General features: G+C 33.6%; 3 protein-coding genes across 5 annotated transcripts; 2 read left to right on the top strand and 1 right to left on the bottom strand.

Annotated features, from left to right (window-relative positions):
• Positions 1-1,395: 1,395 nt before the first annotated feature.
• LOC106652266 (acetylcholine receptor subunit alpha-like 1) lies at positions 1,396-5,103 on the bottom strand. Of its 3 annotated transcripts, none has more exons than XM_014371114.2 (9): positions 5,021-5,103; positions 3,733-3,875; positions 3,614-3,658; positions 3,421-3,530; positions 3,149-3,362; positions 2,904-3,069; positions 2,685-2,837; positions 2,421-2,590; positions 1,396-1,880 (listed from the first exon to the last, which is right to left on the bottom strand). In XM_014371114.2, exons 1-9 carry the CDS (start codon positions 5,097-5,099, stop codon positions 1,623-1,625), a joined length of 1,338 nt encoding a protein of 445 aa, XP_014226600.1. In that variant the 5' UTR covers positions 5,100-5,103; the 3' UTR covers positions 1,396-1,622. The 3 variants fall into 3 exon arrangements, with proteins under 3 accessions (XP_014226600.1, XP_014226603.1, XP_014226602.1); XM_014371117.2 differs by having other exon boundaries at positions 4,981-5,032; XM_014371116.2 differs by lacking the exon at positions 5,021-5,103 and adding an exon at positions 4,720-4,827.
• Positions 5,104-5,254: 151 nt separating this feature from the next.
• Positions 5,255-7,310, top strand: LOC106652168 (general transcriptional corepressor tupA-like). The gene is made up of 9 exons (XM_014370962.2): positions 5,255-5,407; positions 5,485-5,579; positions 5,634-5,849; positions 5,925-6,105; positions 6,176-6,282; positions 6,362-6,505; positions 6,688-6,768; positions 6,898-7,128; positions 7,200-7,310. The coding sequence occupies exons 1-9, from the start codon at positions 5,365-5,367 to the stop codon at positions 7,308-7,310; spliced, it is 1,209 nt and encodes a 402-aa protein (XP_014226448.1). The 5' UTR covers positions 5,255-5,364.
• Positions 7,311-11,998: 4,688 nt separating this feature from the next.
• LOC106652166 (classical arabinogalactan protein 9-like) lies at positions 11,999-13,350 on the top strand. Its single transcript, XM_014370961.1, has 2 exons — positions 11,999-12,349; positions 13,054-13,350. The coding sequence occupies exons 1-2, from the start codon at positions 11,999-12,001 to the stop codon at positions 13,348-13,350; spliced, it is 648 nt and encodes a 215-aa protein (XP_014226447.1).
• Positions 13,351-14,304: the final 954 nt, after the last annotated feature.

Here is a 14,304-nt window from a genome sequence, read left to right as displayed (position 1 = left end):
CATTATGAAAAAAGGCGTTTTTTCGAGATTTCGATAAGCTGTAACTTTTTTCTAGTAACATGAATCTCTTTGAAATTTTATGTGAAAGTAGTTGATTACATTTAGTTTGAAGCTATGTAAGTAAGGATCTTGGAATTTGCCTCTATAACCGAAAACGAGGCCCCGGAAATCCGGCATTTTAGCCCTTATATAGGCGAAATACATGTTAAATTGGGCGGCTAAACTATTTGGCAACTCCTAAAATTATCGCAAAATAAACATTAAAAAAAATCAAAAACCACACATTGAACGTATTTTTCATCGAGGAATCCAATGGTAACCTTGAATTTGACCTTGAACATAACCTCTAAGCTATAGCGAACCAAAATTGATTTTTCGCACGGTGACCCCCTTTTTTTATTTCAGATTTGAAAAGAGCGAAAAATTTTACGTTAAAATACATAGTTCGTTTTTTTTCTCAAGGTAATTTTAAGAGCGCCGCAGATCGAAAATAAACTCTTTGGCTGAGTTTAATATTAATTCAAATGGAGCCTTCGTTTTCAAATGTTGGTTACCGTAGTCATGGAGATAATTACTTTCGCGCGATATTGACAGGGAGCAAAAGTGTTACTTTCATCCCCGAATGTGAAGATGAAAGTACGTACTTTCCACCATGGGATGAAGAAATAGTATATTTTGCACCAAGGGAGTGAAAAACTGGAAAGTCTCAGAGCATGTGTAATTTATCATCCGAGGCGAAGCCGAGGTTATATGATGTTTTCGCTACATAGGTGCAAATACAATTTTTTGTGAATCCCCCAGCCTAAAGTAACATTTTGGTTTTGCGCAGCGGGAGTAAAATGTTACTTTAGGTTGGGGTGGCACAAAAATATATATTCGATAATTTAAATATTAAAATTCATTCGAATTACATAAAAAATTAGCACTTACATCAAGTCCTCCACAGTTATTACCCATGTCGTCAAAATTTGTTGGCACAGGGAATTCTTTTCTCCATGCTGACCCTCTATTCACTGCATCCATCAGTTTTCCGTGGGCATCGGTTTGAGTAGGAAACCAATGAATAACCACAATACAAGCCCAAATAATGAGCTTCATCATGGTTGTATTCATATTCATGGCTTAAAACGAAACAACAACTCTCAATTTTTGTTTCAAATAAAATCTTGCATCAGCAATGTGAATTTTATTGGAAGAAATATACTGCGCGATACCGAATGTCCACTGGCGTGGTCCACCGAATATAATCCAACGATAAAAAAGCGTTTTATAGCTCACTTTTTAATGTCATCCTATCAACGTGTGGCTCCTGACGGGCTTTAGAATATTTATAGATAATTAGTTTAGTAATGTTATCACGTACTTCGTGATATTTAAAGTTGTTTTATTTTTGCTAATATATGATTACATGCAGTTGTACAAGTATTTAATCAACCATATTTTAGTTCCAGCTCATAACAAGTGTATAATTTTACTTTCTCCGATGAAGATCTGATTGTATTCTGTTTAATGTATGCATAACATGAGTTAGTATATTCAGTGAATCTACTTAAAATAATGTAAAATTGTTATCATACAATTATACTGTAATGCCAAAAAAATTCTGAATATTTTTTCAAGTATTATTCTGATTTATTCATAAAATTCCCCCTAGTTAATCGAATGTAAGCTAATGCAGTGAATATAAAAACAACAGCAATAAGTATGAATGAAACACGGTCAATAAAAGTAGCTAACAATAACCATTCTAGTCTCATCACATTTCTTGATTGAGAAATGATCGATTGTTCATCTCCATTGGTATGAATTGATGACATTGTAGTGTCTGTAGCACGATTATTTTGCGGTTCATGAAGATCTGAAAATTTTTGATTTTCGATCTAGAAAAGAAATGACAAAGAAAATGAGATAATTAACAAATAAATAAAATTAAAGAAATGAATAATGGTTTTTTAATTATCATATTAATGCGATTTTTCTGATTAAGGTGATGCCGAAGCCTCGTTTCTTACCGACCGTAACCTGAAAATGTAAATTTAAATAACTTTTTTATTAGACCGATTTTCGAAAAACGACTTTGTGGAGCCCTCCGCATTGGAGAACAACTCCATGAACAACTGTACTAAATTTCATTCCATTTCATTCAACAGTTTTTCCGGGAAAACGGGATCGAAATTTTTAAGCCTGAAAACCTAAATTTAAAATTTTGATCCCGTTTTCCGGAAAAACTGTTGAATGAAATGGGATGAAATTTAGTACAGTTATTCACAGCATTAATATGGAGGGCTCCACAGAGCCGTTTTTCGAAAATCGGTCTAGTAAAAAAGTTATTTAAACTTACACTTTTAATGCTCGGCTGGTCAAAATCGGGGCTTCGGAATCACCTTAAAGATACAACATATTATTACTTCATTACACACCTCGTTAATTACATTGCATAATCCAAAATATCTTCCATACCGATCGTACAGTATTGATTTTATTCGTCTTGGAATTGGCCGATTATAGAATGTTGTAGAAATATGAATGACAAAAATTGAAATAATCATAGAAATTGTAACTTGTAGTAGACAAGAGCTAAAAAATGTAACTGAAAAATTATTAATGATGAAATATTTATTTTTATTTCAAATTTGTATTGTAATAGTGAAAAAACTCAAAAGATGCAATTAAGAAAAAAATACCTATTAGTGGCATACTTTCAATTTTTGGTGGTATTTCAAGACCAAAATATAACATAATTAAAATATTGATTATGATCGCACAAATATTCAGTACCAACTTTATTTCACTTTGTGGTTTCAACCAAAAAGTTATTAAAACCATGAATATAATCGCTGAAAGAATTACAGTAAAAGTTCAGTAAACTAACAATACAATATCGTTTTAAATAAGTTACTTACGTATTGGTACAATGAATACAATATGGTAATTCAATTCTGAAATCCTTGATATTTTGAAATAATAGTCTAAAATAATGTAAGGTTCTGGACAGCAAGAATATATGTGCACTCTTCGATGAGCTGAAATATTTAGAATTTTCCATTCCCCGCCGGTATAATGTTGTAGCTATGTAAATTCATAATACTATGTATTCATCATAGTTTCATAGATTTCATTACTGCTAATGAGGTACTTTATTACTTACATCATATCCTTTATTTTTAAATTTCACGTCAATTTCATTGCCATTGTGAGACCACGAACCCAAATTTAAAACACAAATGTTTGTCTCAAAAGGCCATAAAATTAAATTTAATTCACAGTAACTGAAAAAAATAGTAGACGCGGTTGAAGTTACTTTTCCGTCATAGTGTACAATGCATTGTCTGCTTTTCCAATCTTCAGTTTCATGGAGAGCACTATAAATGAAATAATTAATTTGAAAAAAAAATTGAAACTTTATTGAACTTTCAGTACCTATTGTAAAGATACAAATCAGGTAACCACAACTCGTGAAGTCTAAGTGTTAAATCTTTAATGCCTCCATAGTTCTCGGGTGTCCATTTTAATTTCGCATCATCCCAATTCTGTTATGGTTAAGTTCAAAAAATTAATTTTTTCAAAACTTTTAATTTTGTTTTTCGTTTAATAAATATAGAATACACTTCACCAAATGCACCCAAGAATTAACAGTCATCATACTTTTTTTACTATCCTGCCGAAAGCAAAAACAATATTCAAGGTGAAAAGTATACAATTTTGAAGAAAAAATTGTATGATAAAACCTACGATTTCAACGTGAAATATGCTGAGGTGGACAGATAAGGTTGTTTTATTATAATGCTCTGTTGGTCTTGTCCATTTATCATATTTCTTTAGTATATCATGCCTCAATTTATCAACCCAAGTTTCATTTCCGGAAGTTGGAAGTTCTAGAAAAATTAGATCGATGCATTATCAAAATATATATTCAAACGAGAAATATTTAAAATCTCATGAAATAATTTTTTAATTCGATGGTCATTATCTAATGCAGACATTTAGACCGGTAGATAGTGACCGATAATAGGTGCTCATTTTTAAACCTATGCCCTTGAAAAGTCTGAAAGATACATCGATAACAAGCACAAAAATACGGAATATTACGCCGTATTTTCGTGGCGATATATTTTAGAGTACATATCGATTTGTAACAAATTTTGGCTTTGTGTGATAATTTTTTAAGTTATGCCATTATTAAAAGATGATAGTTTACACTGATCGAGTCTTTATCTAGCTAGGTATAAGAGCACCTAAGTTTCCCTTGGTGTAGATCGATATGGTCATAATGTAAGAAAAACCCATGATCGGGTGCACATAGAATACATAAAAAATAATGGCATAAACGCCACTAGTAGATATAAAAATCTAGACTCTACGAAAGATGTGAAAGATTTTTAACCCAAAATATTGTACAACTTTCGTAGAGTCTAGTTTTATATTTACTAGTGGCACTCATGCCATTATTATTTAATTATTCTATCAGTTTTAAAAGTCATCCCTTTCATTGGCTAAAAAATCAGCACACAAGGCCAAAATTTGTTACAAATTGAAAAGAAAATCGCTACGATAATAGGGCGTAATATTCTATTTTTTGAGCTTGTTATCGATGTATCTTTCAGACTTGTCAAGGGCATAAGTTTAAAAATCAGAACCTATTATTGGTCACTATTTGCCGGTCTAATTGTGCATATGTCATTCGACTTTCGTTTATTAAACTTCATGCAAAAAGATAACATTTTAGAAGTAGATAACTGATGTCATAATATTATTTAATTTATTTTTCATCTGAAGTAATATTTTGCATTCATCGTAACTGCAACGGCCACTCAAAAATAAATTTACTAGAATGATTAAATTGATTTAATCTGAAAACCACACGTTGTTTTAAAATGTATATGTCACTGAGCACTGTGATTAGATTGATTGTAATCAAGTATTATCGAACTTGTTTGCACAATTGTTTCGAATTAAAAATATTTAAAGTGAAAAAAAAACCTGGTTAAAAAACTAGAACAGTAAACATTGTCAAACTAACTTGAGGAATTAGACGTGGATACCGTTTGAGCTAATAGAGGCCGCATGAAACCGAAAAAAAATATTATCCGGACGATCATTGTGAATACACTGCAAGCTCGGCCAAATACTATTAACGGACATAACCAATTCACTCCTATTCATTGACAACTACCTATATAGCATACATCTTGAGCTTACTGTCGATTTAATTCATGCTCGTTTATGTATCATCCTTCTGCTAACTGTCAAAATAGTTGTGAGGTTATATGTTAAAGGCTTGATACATTTGACGTGAATTGTAAGTCAAAAATACTTTTTACAATTTTAATGGAAAGACCTAAGAATTTGAGGGAACAATAAAAAATGGAAAACTATGTGTCAATAATTAAAGTGAAGAAACCTCTTGGTAATACTTAAAGTATAATATTTAGATAAAAAATATTTTTATTAATATTCATCGATGATTTTCAAAAAAATTTATAGAAAAAGTTTCGAGCCCATCGCTTGGTGCTTCATTTAATCTTAACTCTTATAGAGATATAGATGCTACTAAATCGGAAATTAGTCGTTTGAAGCAGGTATTTATAAAAAAAATTAATATAATATTTCAAACGATGATAGATTAAAATTAGTTTTCAGAATTTTCTGTCGATGGTAAACTTTCCGAAGAAAATGGGGATAGGCGTGAAACTTTAGACTCAAAAAAGTCAAATGAATTTGTAGTTAAACATCGTAATCATATCATTCGAAAAATTTATTTTGAGGACAAACAATTTGGTATGTACGCAGCAAAATTCTCATCAAATGGTGAAACATTTGCATCGGCTTTTGGATCAGGTTGTATTCAGGTATATAAATAAATTATTTAAAAAGCTTCAATTTTGGAGTAAGCTTCGTAAAGAATATTTTTATGCGGGTTTTAGCTAAGAAACGGGAAAACAGGGGAGTTACGAATGACAATCAAATGCAGTTTGGATACTTCACTACCTATCACAAGCTGTCGATTTCATCCAAATGAAAAAGAAGTATTTTTCGCTTCTAGTGCAAGTGGAAATATATATCTTTGTAGAACCGATAATATAGAATTTTGGAAATTCGCTGAAGGTAATTCTATTTGTAAAATTGTGAAAAATCAACCGAAATTACGACTTTGAGTGATAATCATTTTATTCAGAAACCGGCAACGAAATTAATTGTATTGATATTAATATTTCGGGAAAGCAGATAGTATCAGGAGGTAAAGATGCCGGTATCAGAGTTTATGATGTTGACACAGGAAAAGTAATTTATCCCTCAATCGATGCGTTCCAATAATTATTCAAAAAATATTGAATAATAATTTCCACGTTACTTTCTCTAGATTATTATGAATTATCAAAAAGAAAAAGAAGTCATGATCCCTGAAAATGCAGTGAATTTGCATCAAATGAGAGTTTATGCTGTAAAATTCAATCCAGCAGATGATAACGTTTTTATGAGTGGAGGATGGGATAACACTGTGAAAGTAAGGGCATTTAATAAAAATAAATATGAGTGAATATTGAATTCTAAGAATCGGCCGCGTTTTATACGATGCCGACATCTACAGGTATAAGACTGAAACTAAAAACTTTCAAGACAGTTTTTAACAGTCGATATAACAGTTATACATCAAACCACATTTTGAATATTCTATTTTAAATTTAGATATGGGATTCACGCATAGGTGAAAAATGTGTTCGAATGATTCATGGACCCCACATCTGTGGAGATTCTATCGATATACGCGTAAGCTTAAAAAAAAACATGTAATCATAAATCTTTGTAACAAGAAATTTCTACCTTGTTCCAAAAATGTTAAGTTCAATTTTCTCAGTAAGCCGAAATACTATTTTTTAAATTTCATTTTCGATATAGGAAGACCGACTGTTGACTGGCTCTCACGTGGTTAAAGATAGTTTGCAAATCTGGGACCTGCAGAGCTGCAAGCTTATCGAGACGATCAATCCCATTAATCGTTCGGTATCTGAGAAAGGCGAACATATCTATGCAGCTCAATTTTTTCATGGTGATCCGTATGGTACTCACGTGATAGTCGGCAGCTCTTCCATCGGAAACGTGGAGATTATAAATCTTAAAACGAAAGAGGTAAAATAAGCGTTGATTGAAAATACGTATACAAATTTTTTCAATGCGGCTATATGTTGATATTATTTTAGATTGTCGCTGCATTCGCAACGCCAAAAGCTACTTTAGCTATTGATAGTTATCAGTCACGAATTGTTTATGGTGGCATGGATACAGCTATTACATTGACGGAATTTCATTAAAGTATTGCGACAATTGTTATTTTTTTTCAAATCCAATCATCTCAAATTAAATGATCAATATTAAAAATCAAGAGAACTTCAAGTAAAAGATTAAATTATCAGTATATGTGACTGAAAGCTGTGATTTCATTAGTTGAAGTACAATAAACTTTCGTTACATGATCGATTTACTGTTATTGATCAATTATCAACACTTGCAAAATTAGCGAATATGTATTCCTGATTAAGCTGATTTTTGTTTAAAAAGAAATTTTAAAGAGCTCTTGAAAGCAACGCTTTGTGGTAAAGTAAAAATATCACTCGGTCAAATACTTTATTCGTGAAAATTACATTTGGCTAAAATCTTGATTAGAGCTAAGATAGACTTCTTTAGTTTATTTCGTGGATTCTTGGCCAAACTTATCTATGATTCTTACAAGTGTATATATATAGAATGGTGAGACGGTAAATTTAGCCACAACTCGATCAAAACAGATTTTTCAAAATCTCTATCAATACTTTCTTCTTATTATTCTTGATATTGAATGGGGGTTTTCCCACACAGGATTACGAAAATTCTTATCGTTTGAATTTCAATTTAATGTTTCTGGAAATACTAACGAGTTATCTAAAAATAAGCGTAAATTTTTTTTTTAAATCTTTAAGTACCGCTTTTTAAACCTTCCACAAGCATGAGTGAATAATTGTTTTTTAATGTTGCAAAACATATAAAAATTGATTTGATCGGAACTTAATAAAATGATAGTATCTCTCTCTCTCTCTCTATCTCTCTTTATATTACGTACGATAATTTAAGGAGAGAATGAGCCTGTAGATCATAGAAACATTCGATACTGTTACAAGTTCATGAAATAAGGTAGGCTCTGTATAAAACTCCACGGTAACAAGTTCCCTTTTCCGGCTCAATTTTAGAAAGAAACTAGCGGTTCCTCAAAATAAAAAAGCCGTTTGTTGGTATAAGATATATCTGCCCATCGTCGAATGTACCTTCCCTACAAATGAACGAAATAAGCTCTAAGAGTAAGCGCGAGGTGAAGCGCTGCACGAGTGAAGAAGCGAGCGAGCGAGCGAGCAAGCGAGAGAGAGAGAGAAAGAAAAGAGTGATGCCAAAACCTAAATATAATCGACGCTCGGGACGTCGGGCGGCTAAACACGAGCCCCTGGACCCAATAGACGGATGATCCAGCGTTAGTCTCGTTGTGACTGTCTCTCGCCGCGAGACGCAACTCAACTGACAATTGAGTCTTAACAATAAAAAAGAAAAAGTTACCTTGGTATTGATTAGCGAGAGTGATTAAATTTGTTTATGATCGGTATACATGCGTATATGTGCAGCGTTGACATAATAATAAATTAAGAGGATCGATTTTTACCGATCTCAAGATCGGGACGGTGTGCTTTTTTTGTGTGTATTCCAATTAATACAAAATACCCTGGTGAAGTTACTTATTATTAATTATTACTGCAAGAATTTTTAAAGTTTTATAATGGATAGTTTCTAGGGTGAGTTGTGAATCTGTATTTTCAAATTGTATTTGTTTTATTAAGAATAACATTCATATGATAGGATAACGCCTTCAAAGTAATCAATTAAGTGTACTAAAAGTTTATCCAATATCGATACTTATGAAACATTTTTCTAAAGCATTAAGAATATTTGAGCACGTGGAAATATTTTGAATTATTTATAATTTTTGAAACGCCTTAATATTTGATAGCTTTGACTGACTTCTCAGATTTATTTGTTTCCTATTTATTTTTACATCCGCTTATATTTTTAAAACCTAATCGGACTAAATATGACAGACATCAAACTTGAAAAAAAAACTCAACGGAAGAAAAGCTTAGGGTCATTGACCGAGACATAATATTATTGCAGCATAAAATGATTTATTTTTAAATTGTAAACAGCTCAAACAAACATTTAATGCAATAAAGTAAATGTTTAAGTACGCACTACACATCTGCAATAAACGTCAATTTCTATATCAATAATTAAATCAAATTTGTAATTATCGCACTACGCATATTTTCATTTGTCACAAGATTGAAAAATATTTTCATTGGAGGCCAAAAATCGACCATGGCCCAGAGAAATGAATTTTTTCTATACAGTAGTTGGAATTGTTCTGAACAGACACGCGCTTCTTAGAATCGAGAGCTTGCATACAAACGTCCAAATTCAGTCAAGTTAACTATTTTTCATTTTCAAGTCATGTGCAGGCCCGATTCAGTGTGTAATATGTATGGTTTTGAATGGTTAAACTTTACCGATCCAGAGTCGAAAACCATTATCCTATTTTGGTCTGCAATGATCGGCACATTGCATTATTTTTAGAATCGTTGAGGATCTCCAAGAAAATACGCGCTTATTCGTGGGTAATACGTACAGATGCGTCAAGTAAATTATCACTTCAAGCTGGATGAGCTTAGTGCAAGAATAGTTTTTTAATTCACATCGTTTGAATTTATTATAATCTATAAGCTTCGAACGAAACTCGGCATTAATATGAGGAAAAGTAGAGAGTGTTCAAACAATTTTCAAAAACTTTCAGGGAACTAATAAATTATAAATTTAATAGTTCCTTCAAAACTTAAACAAAGCTTCATAATTATTGCACAAGTTGCGTCGTACGAAGCTATAAACTTTTAATTATTTTTCAAATAATTTCGGAATGACGAAGTTAATTTAGAGGAATGTCTCATTTTAAAAAAGTTTTCATTGAAGCACAGATAAATATTTGCAGTCATTCCGAAAAAATCTATTAGCAGTTTCGATAAATTGATAAAAATTAAAAAAATCCCATTCACAAAGAGAGATATTCAAAAACGTTTTCCTTTGTGTAAACATAGCGACAAAGTCATAATCAGTCTTCGGTAGTTTTCTGTCATCAACCCTATTTGTAAGATAGATTATGATTCTGAGCTACAAGTGTGAACCTGTATCTTGACGTTTAAACGATATATTCTAAACTGATGTCATTCGGTCAGCATTTCATAAAGTAATGAAAGCTCTCAATGGTTTGGTTTAAATCACGTGCGTGTTTTAGGGTAAGTTTAAAAAATTAATAAAAAATAGTATTATTAATGCTAGTTAGAAATTCTATTTAGAAATGCACTCAACAACTTTAACGATAAAATAAATCATTAAAAGATATTATATTATAATATCATTCAACAAATTGTTATTAAAAGTAATCGTTGTTTTCTAAATGCGTTGGCAATTAAAGTCATTTTAATAGAAAAAAAAACTGACAAATTTTTATTTAATTTTTTTCATAATTTAAAAATGTCATTGAAATAATCAATGAGTAACGCATGGGCCATCTTTCAAAAGAAATATGCATTTAAATTATTGTAGGTATATACCTATGTTTCTTCTGCGTAATGTAAAGCGCCATTTGTGCAAAAATAGAAATGTCTCTAAATTTAAGCGGCCCACACTCGGTATCCGGTCAAAAAGCTCAAAACCTTTGCAGTCTTTACTCGTCTTAACTGTTTTCAACTGTCGATCGTCAATTTTCGTAATTTTTACCGTATTATAATTGATGAGCTTGCATAGAAATCGAACTTTAATAATGAACGTTTTTTCTACGGTAATTGAATTGAATTCAATTAACCAAATTTTACTATGTCAATTTTTTCACAAATGCAATTTGATGAATTGGTGATCTAAATATGTCGAAGATGAAATGCGTTGATGTGTGCTTTCTCACGTACGTTGCCATGCATCGACACATTATTCTATTTTGAGAAACGTCGACCAGGAACGTAACCTTTTGATTGATTCGTTTATGTTGTCATTGGTGTTTTTGTATGCGTAACAGTATAATAAAAGTTTAAACTTTATTTGCAATTCTGAAAGTAGTTATTTCATAATTATTTGGAAAAATATGATTTTTAGAGTGCACTCATGTCTTTGTAAACGATAAGATATCATGTTTAGGTTTGACATAAATTATCTTGTTCTAAAAACCTACCTGTATTCAGTAGAAGCATCATAAAAAATCAAAAATTTTCATGCAACATCGAATTTTATCATAAAAATTAAATGTTGTGCGAGGAAAGATTTCACGTCTAGTCAATGTCTAAAAGCCATGTTCAGAGTTCTATTTCTGTCGGCGATCAGTATATACAGAGTTACATCATAGGACATCGTCTTCCCGGCATGCGAAAAGCCGAAAGCCAAACACGTGGCATGGTGTACTGTGTGTACGGTCGTCTATATAGTTGGTATATATATACCCACCTTCGAATTGATGTGCCAGCTGCGCTATAAATGTATTATAGGAAGACTATTCTCTTTGAAAACTGGAGAATAATAAATCTCAGCTGCTTTGCAAATATGTAGTAATTCAAAACGTCTGGGCACCTCTGGTACATGCATTATGATCTCGATGAAAATATTAGTGAGCGCAGTTCAATGAATCTAACTAGTTAGCAAATAGAATTAACTATTTGAAATATTCAAAGTTTTTCTTCTTCAGTATATTTTTAATTAAAGGGAAATTTTTGATGTATTTTTTTTATTGAATATAGTAAAAAAGTTGAAAGTAATTATTGAAATTAATTCAATCTCAATTTTAAATTTCAGAAATGCCAAAAGAGCAAAAAAATAAAAACTGCAGATTATCAACTTGAGGCTGCTCATCGACTTTAAACTTTAGCATTGAACGTTCAATAAATAAATGTCGCAACATCCCTCGAGGGGTGGCCCGCCGAATTATGGCAGCGGTCCGAGCGGTTGGCCACCAACTAGTCGGGCATCAGCCCCGAGTCCATTCCGGCCGGCGTCGCCATTCAGTCCAGCGACTCAAGCACGCGGAGTGCCGCTGGCATTTCATCATCAACAGCAGCACATGCATCATCCGATGAGTCCGATTTCTTTCGGCATGCCCATGTCACCGGGCATGTCACCGGTTTTCGGCGGACCACCGGCATCGCCTGGTTTCATACAGTGTCCGCGGCCGCGTTGGCCAGCGCCGGCCGCACCACCGGCCAACGCCGCTGCTCGGCCGTTTATTCCGATATCGCCGATGGTGAGTGTTTTCTTAGTCGTAGAAATCTTCTTTATACGACAAACGTCAAATATTCAAGTTTAGCTGACGAGCTTAGTTGGAGCTTAATTTAAAAAAATATTATTATTGCTTCTTGTGGGTCACGAGGAATAAAAACATGTTCGCTAAAGTTTAACGATCCATACCGATATCATATTTTTAACTACACGATGTAGAGCTTATTTTTTTCAGTTATATGAAAATGACTTGGCTAAAAGTTTCTGGCTAGACAATTTCTTTCAAGCTTAAACTCGTGATGGATTTTTAACATTTTTTTTATTATAACAGTTGTACCGGCTTATTTTTCACTGCCCATTCATGTTCGAAATCTATTTTTATTCAATATGTAAGCGGCATCGATATGCCATTATTGTTATATGTTATTATTATTTTTTTTCTAGATTTTTAATCTTACTGTTGGTCGTACGTTTAAAATTTTCCATGTTTAAAATTACATCTTTGCAACGTGATAATTTCTAGCGAGAGCGTGATCGCTTTAAAATTGTGCTCTCGCACAATGTATTTAAATAGAGCCGTAGAAAGTACCGCCGTTTCCACCATACAATAATACGAGCCGCTGCAAAACGATAGCAACAATAAAAGCTCGAGCTTGCAGCGGAGCATGAATCAAGCAACTCTTACGCGTGGTTCGCATTAATTAGTCTATTCTTGGGTTTATTTTATAGCACCAGCCGCAGCCGGCAACGATCCCCTCGGCGGCCGTTTGCCAGTCACCGCTGCAGCCGTGCGGACCACCCGAGTTCCTGATAGCGGCTTATCAGCCCGGCGAGTACGAGTACGTCGGCGTACCGTTGGATCATCAGCATCGCTCGCTCCATCGCAGCGAGTACGACGACGAAGTGGACGAAGTCGGACCTAGCACGGCCGAGATCATAGCGAGTCAGAGTCAGGATTACGTGGATGAAAAGTTGGCCGAGTACCAGGCGACGATTCATCAGCTTCAGGGTGAGTCATCGACGTGATTTATGCTTTACATGCTTGAAATACATATTATATCTGTACGGCGAGCTTTCATGATATCGCGTTCTCGCAGTGATCGATAATGATCACTCTCGAGTCAGTAAATTTCCACTTACTCGCGAAGTTGAGTTGGATCACAAATGGCGAACGAAATCGGCGTCTAGTCATGTTCCGGCAATTTTCGTGTCTATCCAATTCGATTAGTTACGAAGCGAGTTCGTATTAGAAGGCAAATGAGAAATATAATTTATAGTTGAAAATGTGCTTGAGTTCAATTTTTCACTTTTGGCATTGATTGCGTGTCTAACCTTATAGACGATATGCATTTGAAAAAGCCTAGCTAAAATTTAGTTCAAAGTCGCCGCGCACAGAACGACATTCGAAAACAAGAAAATAAACAGCGTGAACTTCGAGGGCTTGTAAATACATATTAAGCGTGGCCATTATATACGGTTTTGAGAAAAGCCGTATTTCACTATATTTTTTTGCCACTCGAAGCTCAAAATAGCCTCGCGCGCATTCGATTAGTTGCTATTCTTCTCGTGATATCATCTCGTAAATACTTCATAAACTATCCAACAAACTTTGAGCGCGCGCGCGAGAGAGTGTTTACAACGCGCTTGCTCAAGTTGCGATTGCTTAACATGCAAAAACTGCGTCATCCCTTTGAATAATCGCACACTCACGAAAAGCAATTCAAACAAGCTTTTCAATTTCTTTCCTCGCTCTTCGGTAACCTATTTTCTGGGAACGTGTATGAAGCGTGTATAGGTGCGCGCACGCGTATGCATACATGCGGCCTATGGCTGATGGACAAATGCGTGAAAAATATCTGTGTATCGTCACTGTAATACTAAAATAGTGACTGCACACACGCGCAAGTATACATACAGAGAGAGAGAGAGAAGAACATGCGCTTCTCTGCAGCTCAGTGTACTCTCAGCGCCTCGTACAAA

The sequence above is a fragment of the Trichogramma pretiosum genome, unplaced genomic scaffold, assembly GCF_000599845.2.
Source record: "Trichogramma pretiosum strain Unisexual culture from Peru unplaced genomic scaffold, Tpre_2.0 scaffold31, whole genome shotgun sequence".
Taxonomy (NCBI): domain Eukaryota; kingdom Metazoa; phylum Arthropoda; class Insecta; order Hymenoptera; family Trichogrammatidae; genus Trichogramma; species Trichogramma pretiosum.
The sequence above is the reverse complement of the archived record's forward strand: the minus strand, read 5'-3'. Positions and strand labels throughout refer to the sequence as shown.